General features: G+C 38.9%; 1 protein-coding gene across 36 annotated transcripts in view; it reads left to right on the top strand.

Moving 5' to 3' along the window:
- LOC134527943 (dystonin) overlaps window positions 1-16,805 on the top strand; it is a 667,118-nt gene that overhangs the window by 476,543 nt on the left and 173,770 nt on the right. For 27 of the 36 annotated variants that reach the window (XM_063360992.1, XM_063361008.1, XM_063361001.1 and 24 more), the window contains one exon: window positions 5,438-15,251. The exons of 4 other annotated variants lie outside the window; for them this stretch is intronic. In XM_063360992.1, coding sequence (XP_063217062.1) covers window positions 5,438-15,251 — 9,814 coding nt within the window. The remainder of the gene's footprint in view (window positions 1-5,437; window positions 15,252-16,805) is intronic. 5 more of the 36 variants (XM_063361019.1, XM_063361018.1, XM_063361025.1 and 2 more) reach the window with 1 other exon arrangement.

Genomic DNA, 16,805 nt, shown 5'->3' with positions numbered 1-16,805 from the left:
CTTATCTATACTAATATTATAAAGCTGAAGAGTTTGTTTGTTTGAACGCGCTAATCTCAGGAACCACTGGTCTGATTTGAAAAATTCTTTCAGTGTTGGATAGTACATTTATCGAGGAAGGCTATAGGTTATATTATATTATCAATAACATTAGGGATATTTACTAAAAGTCCAATTTAGAATCAAATGCGTCGGAGGGGGGCTAGATACAACATGCAGTACGTACGAAGTGTGTGTTGACAATGCCACAGGCGCTAGAAGTGCAGGCGCTAGAAGTTTATTTCCTATTGCCTATTAACATTGTTGCCACACACTAGATGCCTTATTCTTAATTTTCCCATACAAGTAAAAAACACCTGTGTGATATTAACAACGAAGCAATCAGTACCCTCATAAGAGTTCAATTAGTATTTAAATACTTTTTATCACTTTAAATCGCAAACCTAAACAATTGTTTTTTTGCCTCTCTCTGTGTTTAATTTGTTTTTTTATTGCCCTTTTTTTCAAGTATATATATTTTACAGACTTGAAACTTCACAGTAATGTTCCTTATGTTACGCAGGATGACATTTTCCGAAAATTAGATCCCATGGGTGGTTAAAACTAGGCAACAGTGGGTACTTTGTCTGCATGAGAACAGGATTTTGCATTGTTCATGCCTTCTGCGTCTCCATGGCAACGGGCATCACGTGGCAGTGCGTACCCACAAGGAGGGGCATGTATAATGAGCGGCGCAAGAGTAATCTCTCTGTAGACTGCCGTAGCGAAGTACGGGTACATCAGTTTTACATTGCGTGCACGAGTCTGGAAACCATTGGTGCTATTCATTTTCTCTCCGGTACATTATACATTATACGTTATAAAACGTACAATAGCTTGGCAACAAAAGGTACTTTGTAATCAAAACTGTTCACAACCCGGGATCTTAAAATAATAGGCTCCACCCCCTGTACAGGAGGTTTGGAGAGATAAGGAATTACTTAAAATGAGTTAAAACTTAGTTCTAAAGAAAGTACGTTTATTACACGAGACCTTAACCTCATAAAAAAAGTTGCTAGTCGATGAGAGACAATCATGAAATATTAACTTTTACATTTAAACTTTTGTCGTGGCCGGCGGTTTTTCGGACGGCTTTAAGGCGGTGTGTTAGTGGGCGCCACCACGTGGTGAGGCACGTGGACCCGACGAAACTCCTAACTCGGGGCGTGACGTCGCCCGTGTGAGGACATGACTCGTTTCCCCCGTGCGCTGCTTATAGAATAACCTGACCTCAGCCCACTCTCAGCATCGGGCCCGCTATGCTTACGCAGTGGGCTCTTAGGGCATCCCACACGCCCGCCGATGAGGGTACACACGTGGTCAATTAAAAGAACAGCAAGAGTTCGGAGCTTTTGTGGTTTATTAGCCCCTGTAGGAACAGGGGGCTCACACAACACGTTACATCTACTCACGAAAGAAAGCTGTTCAAAAGCCTTGTGGCGCGATCAGTTTAGATGAGGGCCGGCCACCACATGGCCGGGATTTAAGATTCGCGTTTATTCAAAGTCCCGCAAACGGGGTTAATATATTTAATTAAACAGTCAGCCCCCGAGGTAGGCTCCGAGGACGAACGAAAGCGATTAGGATTTTAAATTACACAAACAGAATTACCAGATCAGCAGAAGCAAAGTTGAAGTCCCCGGAGTGCTGGAAACGTCCTACCTTGGGTAGCGATGAGATGAGACTGGGTGAAAAATGGCCGCCGTGGTAGCAAGACAATGGCGCTGCGTGCCGAAACGGACAGTACCATTATTCCAACTAGACCGCGCTGTGGCCGATTTAAGAAATACATAAAACGTACAAACACCTCTTCACATTTAAAAGTAAAGCTACATGCACTGCAATTACATAAAAGTTCAGTTAATCAAATATTAAACATAAAAGATAATATTGCCAAATGGCCTTCGGCAAGTCTGCGTCTATAGCAGCGACCAGCTAATATTTAGGTGGAACAAAATTGAAGGGATTACTGTTATTAAAAGCTACATTTACTTAATTATTATTATTTTTTTTTTTTTAAAGAAAACAACAAACATGACACTGAATAATAATCACGGGAACGAAGCACTGACTCTACTGCACCCTTTTACTGTAGTCCGTGGCGCTCTCTCACACGCACACACAGACCCGTGACGTCGGCAGGTGGCTCAAATGCCGAGGAAGGGAGGGGGGTGGTTAGGGAGGTGGTGGCATATTGAGCTAGGACGCAACCCCGGACGATTTCAACATAATAAATTAAATCTTGGGAAATCTGAAAATCAGTTTTATTAGTTGCTTTATAATTAAGTACTTTAACTTGAATGAACTAAAAGGGGATCATGATTTACAAACGCTTTGATCAACGAGCAGCTAGAGAGTATCAAAATCTTCTACGACGTTAAAACTCATTCTAAGTCCTTAAAGTTAACTTAAACATTATTTTAAATTATCTAGCTAAGGTCAAAACGTAAAACTATGCGTCCAGCATGAGGTCAGCAATATCCGCTCAGGTCCGGCCTCTTCAAAAATAACTCAAACATTACTTCCACGACACCAACCAACTTTACATGAACCTATTGCTGTTCCGGGGCATAGCCTCCGCCTCAAAGGGCCTAACATCCTTAAACCCTAACCGACTCGTTGCCACTGGCGAGAGGCATAGCCTCCCCCAGAGTGAGCCCCGAGCTACCTCCAGCAGCCGCTTAAAAACCTTTTCTCTGTCCCGCCGACGTTTCCAGAAAATCTCGGCCCACCGCCCCCAAACTTAACAATCAGGGCCCGAGCCTGCTGAACGAGCACCGCGTTGCGACCTAGTTACGCCAGCTGGCCACCGGCCCTCGCGACTCGTGAGGAATGTGCAGCGAGGGCAAACGGCACGCCTCCGGCCGGTCGCTTACGAAACGAGGCCACTTCTCGCACAGGCGCAGCGACCCGTCCACAGGTTGCGCCATGAAAGACAGAAATCTGAATTCAGCCACACCGAGAAATTCTGGAACGCGACAATATTTATTTACTAGTAATAATACGGTGTCAACTCAATGTGAGATAAAATGCAAAATTATAATATGTGTTTGATTTGTAAATTCTGTTTCAGAAACATTTTAAACACCTAAAATGTTTTGTTCATTTTAATTTAACCATATAATACAAGTACAAATTAATTTCATTAATAATAAATTTAAACTTTTTTAGTTTTTATGAGATGTATTTGTGAAATTAGTAGGCTAGTATACATTAAATTTTTATTTAATGTGTAATATTTGTTGAAGGAATACATAAATGAAATTATGTCCATGTATTAAATAAGTTTTAGAATTTTTCTCTCAATTTAAACTTATACGGTTTTACGCTCATACCTTTGTTCCCCCGTGAAAGCGTAAATAAGGCGTTTTACTGTAGTCTTATCCAAGCTAACTATATTTGCTTGATTGAAGGAAGCCACTTAACGGCTATTTAAATGAAGAATTCATCATGTTATGATGAATTAGTTACTATTCCTGATGTAGCCTTTGCTAAAGCAATAATTTTTGTGGATCATACTTTAAACCAGTATAATTATTTAGTATTAATTATTTTCTAGATTACACCAGGGATGTCTAAATGCAATATTTTTCCTCTAGTCTGGTAATAATTTTGTAATAGGTATTGGAGATGAATGATTTAATTTCCATTGTAACACACAATGGAAAATGCATCTCATAACTTCATAAATTAAATTAGCTATTTTATGGTAGGACGTATTTGTGAGATAATCGTTTGCTGTGTGTGTCATTGACGTAGAACATATTGTTCATCCAGATGGTTAGATAAACCTGCATGCAAAGCTAGTGTTTTTAAATTTCTTAAATTTTAATTTTCTGGATTAATATTTTATTTTTCCCAAATTATTATTTTTTTCAGGATAAAATATGTCCTTTAACTATCTGTATGAAGCTTTTAATTACTGGTAAAAATTTAAAATTGGTACAGTAGTTTCTGAGATTATCATAACTTCACAAACTACCAAATTCTTACTTTCATCATAATATCAGTGTTATGTAAACAAAAAGCAATTTTATTGGAAATAGTTTATAATTTTTTACATTTGAACTTTTTATCCAAAATTTTGCTTTTCTGAAATTAGTTAAAAAATGTTTGCTGCCTCAGACATTTGTGTAATTTGCTAGCCGAACTATTAATTATGTCTAGATAGTTTATTTTTTAAATTCTTAATTTTGTTTCATAGTTCTTGCTCACACACACTCACACACTCACACACTCTCTCACACTCTCACACACACACACACACTCTCACACTCTGACATACTCTCTCACACACACACACACATACACATACATTCACTCACACTCTCACTTACACACTCTCACTTACACACTCTCACTTACACACTCTCACTTACACACTCTCACTTACACACTCTCACTTACACACTCTCACTTACACACTCTCACTTACACACTCTCACTTACACACTCTCACTTACACACTCACTTACACACTCTCACTTACACACTCTCACTTACACACTCTCACTTACACACTCTCACTTACACACTCTCACTCACACACTCTCACTCACACACTCTCACTCACACACTCTCACTCACACACTCGCTCACACACTCTAACACTCGCATTACTATTTACATAACATTGGGAAAACAAGTAAACCTAATAAGAATAATATACAAAGGATTAAGGTTTGAACTAACCTTGGTAACATTTTCATAAAGTAAATATAATTATATTATAAAATAGTTATATTAATTACCATGAATTAAAATTTAAAATAGGTTAAAATAACCACTGTCCTATTCCTCCATTTTCTATTATACTGAAGAATTCCTTCTTAGGGTAGGAAGAGTGGTTTAAAAAAACTTGTTTTAATTTTTTTTATCATTGTTTAATTGTTTATTATATGCTTACACACCTAGGTTTGCTTACCCATTTGTCTCTGAAAGACTTTTTATTTTCAGTGAATCATAATTTTTTGTATCTTAAACATGTATTTTTTTCTTTAATATAATGTAGTTGGATTTAATTTAAATTTGTGTTCCGTATACACCTGTTTACGTCCTTGGTTTGTACACATTCTTTTTGTGTCTACTATGATCCTATCTTAATTCCAATACTGTATAAATGTGCCTCTTTTTATAGTTCTGTGTATATTTCCACTGGCAATTATATTTAAATCAATGAATAGCCGGCAATAGTATAAAACTTTTGTTTTCTGCAAGAGGAAGTCACATGGAAATTAATTTATTTTCATGTATTTTTTCTTGTTAATTTAATTTCATGTTAATTTATAAGTGATGTTTTCTTATTCTAAGAAATATTGTTTTACTTGTGGTCATTAGTTTGTTCTGGGTATTTATGTTGGAGAAAGTTAAAAATTATTTTATTTTGTTTTCTATTTAGGTTTGTGCAGAACAGTAGCTATTCTCACGACATTGAAACAAAGAGTCGAACTGTCAGCAGTGACCAACCGCCGAAAGTTTCAGCTACTGTCACTGTGACAACTCCTCAAAATACCAGCCACGATGGCTCTCCAACAAAGAAAAGATCTAAATTTGATAGTGATGTGTACATTCAGGGAACCTCTCCTGTTACTATTTCAACTAACGGTGAAGCCGTCTCTGGTTCCAGCCCAACCAAACTGAGAGAGAGTCCAACAAAATGGTCCGGGAGTAGTATGCAGTTCTCGGAGATCAAGTCTCTGAAGCGGGTGCATAAAGTTGAAGAAGGTACTGGAACGGACAGTATTATTAAAACTCCTGGGATTGTTCATCCCACGACGGGAGAGATCCTCACTGTTGGAGATGCCATAAAGCTACGTATTCTGGATGTACGGAATGGTCAGATAGCTACGTCGCCTGACCACAGTACGCCAGGCCTCAGCATCCGAGAAGCAGCAGCGAGACATCTTGTTGACCCTGCGTTGGCAGAGCAGCTGCTTGGACCTTGTGGTATTGTTGAAGATGATGGATCAACCAGAAGGCAGCTGTCACTTCTGGAAGCTATTCAGCAGGAACTTTTTGATGCAGAAAGGGGTTTTGTTTCTACGACGGAGGAGCGGGTGAAGGTAACGTATGTTGATGGCAACAAGAGGGAGGTTAGCATAGCTGAGGCGGTTTCCTCGGGAAGTCTGGATCCAGTGACAGGGCAGTTTACTGATCCCAAAACAGGAGAGAGATTGATGCTCAAGCAGGCATATGAAAGGAAATTGCTGGCAAAGGAGCCGCAGAAAAAAGACAAACAGAATCAAGTAAGTGGTAATCTAGCACTTTCTGATGCAATTGCACAAGGGCTGTTAGATGATCGATCTGGTCAAATCATGGATCGTAACTCGGGTAGCAAATACACTTTGGCAGAAGCAATTAAACAACATATTATTGATCCTAATGTTAGAGAAGTCGTGGATGCTTTAGAAGATAACAAAGTGACTGTTTCGGAAGCTGTCAATGCTGGTATATTGGACCCAAATAAAGGTAAGTATTCGCATGGAATTTCTAAAGAAGTTATCTCTCTACGAGAAGCAAACAGGCGACAGTTACTTTTGAAACCTATGACACTTAAAGACTGTTGTGATTTAGATTTGATTGATGATGCTGGAAGAATTTTGAGTCCTATTCACAGGGACCGTCTTACTATTTTAGAGTGTGTATCGAAAGGCGTTCTTGATCCGGATACATCAAAGTCCATCACAAACACCAAAACTAATGAATTGTTAACCCTCAGTGAAGCATTATTAGAGGGTATTATTCTTCCAGAAGGAAAGTTCCACGATGCATCTACAGGAGAAGTGTGCTCCATCCCAGAAGCGGTAGACAGAGGTTTGATAACTTCAATATCTGTAAAATCAATTTTTGATATAGATGGGTTTAAAGACCCCAAGACAAATGAGTTTGTAAGTTTGAACACAGCATTAGCTCGTGGTATAGTTAATACACGGTCAGGTGTGGCAATGTACGTAGTTGATCCAAAATTTAGTAAGTATATCACAATGGATGAGGGCATAAAAAAGAATTTAGTTAGGCCAGAAGTCATGGAAATGTTGAATCGAAAAATAGGTATAAAGGATAAAGGGAGGGAAATGACAGTTTTGGAAGCGGTATCAAAAGGTTATCTAGATCCTAAAACTGGACAAGTGATCAATCAAAAAACAAGAAAGTGTGTGCCTTTAGACGAAGCTGTTCAGTTGAGGTTAATAACTCCTGAGGGTGCAGCCCTACTGGGGAGCTTGCTTGCAATTACAGTCACTACTCAGACCATTACAAAAACTATAAAGCGGTACGTTACTGTGACTAGGGAGGGTGTTACAACTTCAGAAGTAAGGATGACATATGGTGAGGCTGTGCTGCAAGGTTTGATTGACGAAAGTGCGCAGACATATCGTGATCCTGATACCGGCGACATCATGCCTGTTCGGGAGGCAGTTCGTGAAGGCCTTGTTGGTCTTCCAGCTGACACCAGTCCAACTAGGTCACCTACGAGAACGAAGCACATTGCTTCTGAAAGAGGGGATGAAGTGAAGGTCAGAACTGCTAGCCATGTTTCACCCAATAAAGTACAGCAAAGTCCAACTGTATCGCACACTGTCCCAGGCAGCAGATCTCCCACAAAGGAAACATCCTTTGAAAAAAGCATTAAAGGGTCTACATCACCTACAAAAGAAAGATCACCATCAGGTAATATAATAGATGTCACTATCAAAACCAGAAGTCCTTCTCCTGAAAAGGTTCCAAAAACAAAAAGGAATGTATCTCCTGTGAAACAGAAAAATGCCCCTGAATTTCCAGAGCAAATGGATACTACAGATATCAGTGAGGTAAGACCTTCAAACAGAGATGCCACTGCTGAATTCTTAGTTTCTGAGAAACAAACAACAGCAATGGAAAAGCAAATTTTTGAGCTGCCACCTGAGGGTTGGTTCTTATCTGAGGCAATAGACCAGAAGCTTTTCGACCCAGTTACAGGTTTATTCATCATTCCTGGTACTGATAGGCTAGTATCATTTGAAGAGTGTGTTAAGTTGAGCATCATAAACCCATTAAGTGCTTCTGTTATTGATCCCAATAATAAAAGGAAAATTTCTCTTATCAGGAGCTTGGACAAGAAAGTTTTGGATGCAACAGGTCATTACCCCAGTGAAAATAAGAAAATTCCAATGAAAGAAGCAATAAGTAAAGGATTAGTGGTTCTTGAGAATAGGATGGAAGTAGAAAATAGCTTTCCTCGTCTCATACAAATTACTAAAGTCAATGGTCAGCCTGACAGGGTGGAAGTTTCTAGCTCAGGTATAAGTGAAGGTAAACCACCCACATTCACAGAAATAAAAAGCTCTGATATTACACTGTGTTCTCTAGAACCTCTTCAAGTAACTCAAGGTATAATTTATGATCCAGCAGCAGCATTGGTCATTTTCACAGAGTCTGGGAAAGCAAATAATTTGTTAGCATGTGTGAAGGAAGGAATGATAGAGCCAAGACTGGTTAAAGTGAAAGACCCATATACAGGAAGACCAATGAATATTAATGAAGCAATGAGGAAAGGTATAGTTGATAAAGAAACTGGTGATTACAAGGATAAGTCTGGTAGAAAAATTTCATTAATTGATGCAGCCAAATTTGGTGTTGTAGCAGTATTAGGGACACCAATTGTTGCTGCCCAGAAAGCTATAAAAACAGTCAAGAAAGCTTTAGTTAATGATCCTAAAACTGGTGAAGATGTTCCAATAGAAGTTGCATTCCAACGAGGTTTGATAGATGAGAACACATTACGCAAGTACGAAGCTACTATAGAGAGTTTTGAGGGAACTTCACCAGAGCATGTGATAACAACTAAGACTGAAACTGTGTCTACATCAGTGTTGGTTCAAGACCCTACCACTGGTGAAGAAATTACAGCAGAGCAGGCAGTTCTTAAAGGGCTGATATCACAACAAGACTTAAAGGATCTCACTGCTGAATTAGGTAGCCAGGCCAAGAAAAAGCCCATTAAAACTTTAGGTACAACATCTATTGCCTTGGATGACTATGATGGACCATCTCTTGGTGAACAAACAAGAGGGAGAGTCACAACAGAGCCTAAATTTCGTGTTTGCATAGGACGAGCTCGTTCATTTTCACAAAGCCCTGAGCGTGAAGCAAAACCAGTTGTTCTTCAGAAAATGAGGAAAAAGGTGGTAAAGCCTAAGGAAGCAGTTGAATCTGGAATAATTGACAAAGAAACTGCAGATATATTAGAAAAACCACAAAACTTCCAAGGTGACAATGGAGAGAGTTTAAGTCTTGCGGAAGCTGTTTCTGCAAAAAAAGTAGATGGGTCCAAAGGTGCCATTGTGGATCCTCAAAGAGGAGATGTGCTAACAATCAACGAAGCCATCAAGAGAGGTATTTTGGATTCTAATGGAACAAGTGGTAGACTTCTGGTGCCAATTGCTCGCAGCTTGTCTGTTCCCAGCTTAGTCGAACAAGGTTTGATCGATCCAGAAGTCATGAAAGTAGTGCATCCAGAGACTGGTGCTAATTTATCCCTCAGAGAAGCTATAATGTGTGAAATAGTTGATCCACTTTCAAAAGTATTAGAACCGGGTTCAGCTAAAAAGGTAACACTAGAAGAAGCTATTGTGAAGGGAACTGTAGATGATGATAAGTCACTTGTTAACACCCTTGATGGATCTGTAAATCTTTTAACAGCGGTTGAAAGGAAGCTGTTTGATAAAACAACTAAAATATCTCCTGTTGCACAGTCTCTGCCTCCTGTAGGCATGACTTTTCCTGTTGCTTTGAAGAAAGGTCTTATTGATGATGAAGCTAAAGTATTTATACATCCAATTACAGGGGAGCGGAAACCTTTGACCGAAGCCATTAGTGGAGATATAATCATGGCTTTACCTTGCCCAGTTCTACCATTTAGCATTGAAGTTGTTGATGCTTTGGATAGAAAACTAATAGATAAAGAAAAGGGAACATTCAAAAATCCAAAAACTAATGAAGAAATACCAATTTCAGAAGCGGTTGAAAGTGGTCTCTTGGTTGTTAAACCTGTGCCACAGTTATCTTATGAACCTGCTGGTACTGTCACTGCTGTCACAGAAACAGTTACATCATATCACACAATCACCACCAAAACAATTGAGCTGAAGCATGGTTACATTTTAATAGGGCCAAATGAGGTTAAACACTCTGAGTCAGGTGAGGTAATTCCAATTGATGAAGCCAGGAAGAGAGGCATCGTGAAAGATGAGTCCGAAACAAAAGAAGAATTTACAACACGTGAAATTAAAATGTCTTTTTCAGACGCTATTGCTCAGGGCCTTGTTGACTTCAATGCAGGAACTTACACAAACCCTGCAACTGGTGAAGTAATGCCCATCAACGAAGCCATTAAAGATGGACTCTTGGACACGGTGCCGGCTGAAGATTCTAAACTTGCACCTCCTGTAACTAAAAATTTGAATATTATTGAAGCCTTTGACAATGTGTATGATGACAAAACCAAGAAATTCAGTGACCCCAAAAACCCAGAGAAGAAGTACACATTTAAAGAAGCAATAGAAGTGGGAATTGTTGATCCAAATTCGGTTGTGTATGATGCAGTAAGTGGAAAACCAGTTACAATAAGCCAGGCAGTAGATGTAGGTCTGATTGATCCAAAGACTGGGAAAATATTGGATAAGAAGTCTGGACGCTCCATAAGTGTTAAAGAAGCTGCTAAAATGGGCTTGCTTGCAGTTGTTGGTGCTCCAGTTTTGGCTGGTGTGGCAATTGTTGATGCAGTATCATCTTTGAAAAATAAGGTTGATAAGAAACTTGTAGAACAGAAGCAAGGTTCTATGCCCAAAAGTTTAGAAACTATACCAAAATCAGAAGTTCAGAAAGAATCGCCACGACGTGATAGTGATGGCAGCTTTAAGCCAAAAGATCCCAGTTATTCAGCTGCTCTTGAAACTTTCCCTGTAAAAACTTCACTTTTGGATCAAAGTCCACAAACAAGTGCACCAAACAGACAGACTTCAAATGTTACCATTGAAACTAAAGCAAGAACACCATCACCAGTGAAACAAAGTGGTGTGCATCATATTTTGACAGTTGAAGAAGCAATTGTGAGTGGGAAAGTTAACCCAGAAGAATGCAGAGTTGTAGTCAAGACACCAACTGGAGACAGAAAATTAACAATTTTAGAAGCCCTAGAGAAACACTTTCTTGACAACAACAATTTTATTACTGTTGAGAACAAATCTGAAGTTGCGCTTGTTGATGAGAAGACCCGATACAACATTCAGGTCACCAAATATGTGAATCCGGACACACTAGCAAGTGCAGGGGTGTACAGCTTAGATTCCGACAGTTTCATAGATCCTCAGACAGGTGTGCCTATTGCCTTCCAGGAGTTGGTTTTCCACTACAGTATTTTTGATCCTGACAATGTATTTGTAAAGGATCTGTCTAGCTACCCTGAAACTTACGTTCCACTACGTGAAGCACTAGATAGGTCATTACTTGATGGTAAAACTGGTAATATGACTGATCCATCAACTGGCAAACATGTTCCTTTTTTTGAAGCAATCAAACTTGGTTGGATCATTGAAAAACCTGTGAAAGAGAAAAAGATTACTTCAAGGAAAGCTGTTCCGTGCTTTACGCTGCAAGATGCAGTTAATGAAGGACGGCTTGATCCTCAGACTGGTGAAATAACAGATCCCAAGACAGGACACACATTCAGTTTTTCAGAAGCTTTGTCCAGTGGAATCCTTGATCCACAATCTGTTAACATAAGGAATCCAGAAAATGATGACATTCTACCATTGACTGAAGCTGTTGAAATGGGCATAGTTGACTTGAATCGAGGTGTGATTGTTAACGTTGAGACACGAACAGAAGTGGAATTCAAAGTAGCATTTAAGAAAGGATTTATTGTTTCAGGTTCTCGTAAACCTGCTTCATTGGAAGCAGTAATTAGGAAAGGGCTTTATGATCCTAAGTCTGGACGGATTAAAGACCCCATAACGAAAGACGGTATAGAAGTTTCTGAATCTGTGAAACGAGGACTTGTGGATGCTCTTATTACTGAATGCAAGGATACAAGAGCTGATGCTTTTGTTTCATTGGATGATGCCTTAACCACACGACTTGTCAACTCTTCAAATGGTAAAATGAGGGACACTTTTACTGGGCAGTTGTTGCCTTTAGATGCCGCATTAGAGAAAGGATTGATTGTTACAAGGAAGTTCAATGTTACTTTGATTGAAGCTATTGTGCAGGACTACTACTCACCTAAAACTGGTTTAGTTTCCAACCCATTTCTTGGTGACGAGGTCAGTGTACAAGAGTGCATTAATAGTGAGTTTATAGATTGTTCGTCAATTCGCATTAAAGACTCCCACTCAGAAAAAATTGTTACAGTCCCAGAAGCAACCAAGTCAGGACTTTTAGACACTAAGCAGGGCTTGCTATCCTACCCAACACCAATGACTTTAGATGTAGCTTTTGAAAAGGGCTACATTCTGACAACTCGTAAGCCATGGTCCTTGCAGGAAGCACTTGCACAGGGTTGCTATGAGTCTGAAACTGGCCTTATGCTAATGAATGGAGATAGAGAGAAAATGACACTAGAAGAAGCCATACGTAAAGGAGAGATAAGCCGTGTTGCGTTGACTATTAAAGATCCCAGGTCAGGTGATATCATTAGTCTTGGAGAGGCAATAAAAGTTGGCATTATAGATCCAAAGTTGGGAACTGCAACAGATCCTACTAATGGTGCTGACATGCATTTTTATGATGCCCTAGAGCGAGGCCTGATTGTTCCAGCTAAGAGAAAGTTTTCGTTACCTGAAGCAGTTTTTAAAGGGTTCTATGATCCAAAGTCTGGAAAGTTCACCAGTCCTGAAACTAGAGAAAAATTGCCTATGGATCGTGCAATTAAGAAAGGAATGATTGATCCTGCATCAACACTTGTGAAAGGAAAGGACGGTAAAGTTATCACATTTGGTAATGCAGTGGATGATGGTATAGTTGATGCAAAACTGGGGACCTTAGTGGGTTCTGGAAAGTATGGCCGCAAACTTGATTTTCAAGAAGCTTTTGAGCAAGGTATGTTAATTGAAGTTAGAAGACCAATGTCACTTAGTGAAGCGTTAATTAAGGGGGTATTTGATGAAGATACTGGGAAATTCTTGGATCCTTTTACTGGTGAATATATCACACTGGCTGAAGCTGTTGAGAGTAAACTCATTGATTCTGATTCAGTTCATTTCAAGGACACCCGGAAAGGATTTTGGAGAAAGGTATCATTGGCTGAAGCAATTAAAATGGGATTTGTGAGTGGTGACAGTGCAAAGGTAAAAGATTTTACTCGTGGCAACTCGGAGATATCTATAAAGGAAGCTTTCGATATTGGCCTAATAGTAGACAGTAAAGCAGCGGTATCTGTTCAAAGAGCAATCCACCAGGGCTTGTATGATGAAAGTACTGGAAAGTTTACAGATCCCAACACTGGCAGAAAAATAACTCTCCATGAAGCTATCAGAAGGTTCATAATAAATCCTCAGCTCCTTTGTTATTGGGATAAGAAGTCAGAACGTCTTTTGTCCTTGGTGGAAACTTGTCGTGCTGGTATCATTGATAGACGTGGGGGTATGTTCAAAGAGCCAGGTGCAAATCGTTCCATTTCTTTAGCTATTGCAATGGATTTAGGCCTCATTGTTGACATTGAAAGTGCTGGCTTTGGACTTTATGAAGCAATTGCTATGGGACTTTACGATCAGGAAACTGGAAAGTTTGTCCATCCTGCCACAGGTAGGAAACTTACTCTTGATGACTCGTGTATAGAGGAACTCATAAGTCCTTTGAGATCCATCATAAAAAATTCAAAAACGAATAAATACGTGAAGCTTCCGGAAGCTAAGAACAACAATTTAATAGATGATACTAGGGGTCTATACATTATTCCAGACTCAAAGAAAACTTTAAATTTAAGAGAAGCAAAGTCTAGAGGATTAATAGTATCAGCTAAAAAACCACTTTCTATTGAAGAAGCTGTGAAGAGTGGATTGTATCGACCAGACACAGGAAGATTTGTAGATCCAGTTCTTGATGAAAATCTTGATATTTCTCAAGCATTGAGCAATGGTTTTCTTGAAGCGAACACAACTGCAGTTAAAGATCCAGTCACTGGCCATCTTAAAAGTGTTAATTCGTCAATAGAGGATGGCGGTATTGATGTACCCAGGGGAAAAGTTATTGATTCAAAGAGCAAACGTTCATATACCATTGATGCTGCTTTCGAGAAAGGATTATTAGTCACTGTTGAACGTCCAATAACATTCCAGCAAGCTGTTAGACGAGGCTCAATAGATTTTCAGAAGGGAACATTTAAAGATCCAAGGACTATGAGAGAGTGCACACTGGAAGAAGCTATAAAATACGAGTTAATCGATCCGGAGTCCGCCGTAGTGAAAGATCCTCAAACAGGACGTTTCCGTACTTTGAAGAAAGCCATCACAGATGGTGTTATTGATCTTAATAAACGTGCTGCATTTGACCCACAAACAGGCAAAGTCAAGCCCTTGTGCATAATTTTCGACCAAGGTACTGTTGTGTTCTTGCGCGAACCACTCACCTTTGATGCAGCCATCGAGCAAGGCCACTTGAATGTGGCCACTGGGAAGTTCATTGACCCACAGTCTAAGGAAGTGCTCACCCTGAAGGAAACCGTCTCGCTAGGCCTTATCGATCCTGATTCCGCCCTCATTAAAGATAGCTTAAAGAAAAAACTGGTCAAGCTACCTGAGGCATTCCGCAAAGGCCTCATTGATGCAGAAAAAGGCAATGTGCTGGATTCCGAATCATCACGTTTGTATTCTCTTGCTGCTGCCATCGATTCAGGGCTTCTCACCACTCCTAGCCGGGGTTTGTCACTTATTGAGTGCTTGTCGTTTGGGTTGTACAACCCAACTACAGGTGGGATTATGGACCCGTTCTTTTCAACTGGGGTTATAGATAGGCGTAGGTTGACTTTAGCAGAGGCAGTGGATTCAGGTTTGGTTGATCCGTCAACGACAGTCGTCAAGGATGCTGCAAGCGGCAATATATCTTCCTTGACCGATGCCATCACAGAGTCAAAGATTGTGGATGCTACAGCAGGAAGGATGTTCGAGACGTCCAGTGGGAAGAGCATTGATTTGTTGAAAGCCTTGGATAGAGGCTACATACTTGCTGCAGAGGCCAGGGTATGTTCTAATTTTTTACTTGGGCTTGTTTCTCATGCATATGCTAAGCTTTTGCTAAAACTTTCAGTGTTCTTAATATCATTTTTTTTTATATAAGTTATACAATTTATTATAAAAACTTTTGCTGTTTTCCAGGAGTAGTAAATGTTTTTTTTTAAAAATAGTAGTAGCGTGGCTGAAAATTTAAGGGATGCCACTAGTTTTAACAAATGTCATATTTTCTTTAAGTTTAAATCCACTCAGTTCCAGGAGTATTTATGTAACTTTCATACATACAAATGGGCATGCATTTTTTATTACAAGTGTATTTAATAAAACGTGAGAATGGAGCAATTCTCGGTCATTGATCATTTTTGTTGGGCCATATTCATGGAAGTAACTCCCCACCCCCAAACTCTAATTTTAGTAAATGTTACTTCAATGTATAAGTTTTCTTTTAACCATATTATTATTGTTAAAACATTTGGTGACATTTATACAGTTATAACTAATTTTTTATGTTTTCACATGAAGTATATCTTTATCAATATAGCTTGGGTATGTGTGATTTGGCTTCTGCTTTGGACTTGCATAAACACTCCGTGTCACTGAGATATTTGTCTCCACACAAATTCACAACTCCCAAGCTTTGAAAGACTATCCTTTTGATTAGTGTTTTACTGTGCTGCAATTTTAGATTGTCTGCTTTCTTCATGGTTTTGATGTTTTTTTGGTACTCTAGAGATAAGCGTAAAATTGTTTAAAAATTAAGGTAGTCTTCTAAAAGACATTGCATTTAATATTAATGTGTTGTTTCCTCTTGTTTTGGTACATATTCCACTTCACAGCAAATCATTAAGTTTTGACTGTTGTGTCTGCCTGACTCAAATTATAACAGCCCAAATTATTTTTCCACTTGAATTATTTTAATTTAACTATACTATTTTGCTATTGTGTTGTTAGTCACCTGTCTGGTTCTGTAGGTATGTGACATGTTAGTAGAACAAGGAACTGTCATTCACAGTGCTCTGTAATTGCTTCCTGTGGTTAGGAGGCACTGGCTCCATTCTGTTTTGCTATGTTGCAACATTAGAAAAACCTTCACTGAAAAAGTTTGTTAAAGTTTAATAAATGTTATTGATGTGGAAAAAAAAAAAACTTTTACGAAGTATTCTTTAGTGACGTATGGATTGCTTCCTGAACTCTTTATCAAGGAATGCAGCTGTGTTGCCACTTAAATATTCATAATTTTCAATTCGGCTAGATATTAGATGAACTTTTCCGTTACCCTCCCAGCAAAATAGTGATGTTCTTTTGTTACCAAAGACCTCTTTCAGCTTTTCTAAGAAAATATTTTTTTCCAATTTTAGATTTAAAAAAATAGCACAACCATTTACATTAAAAATGTAGTTGATTTATTAAGACTGTTTCTGTATGTCAGTTCATATCTCCTTTATAAACTATGCTGTTAAATTTATTTTAACCTGTCCACCACAAAAAATTTCAACACTCATTTTAAAGTTCCACTGTATTTACACATTCATAATTCGTTACTAATCATTATTCAGATCATAT

The sequence above is a fragment of the Bacillus rossius genome, chromosome 1 (genome assembly GCF_032445375.1).
Source record: "Bacillus rossius redtenbacheri isolate Brsri chromosome 1, Brsri_v3, whole genome shotgun sequence".
NCBI lineage: Eukaryota > Metazoa > Arthropoda > Insecta > Phasmatodea > Bacillidae > Bacillus > Bacillus rossius.
Note: the sequence above shows the minus strand (reverse complement) of the source record. Positions and strands in the feature narration are given on the sequence as shown.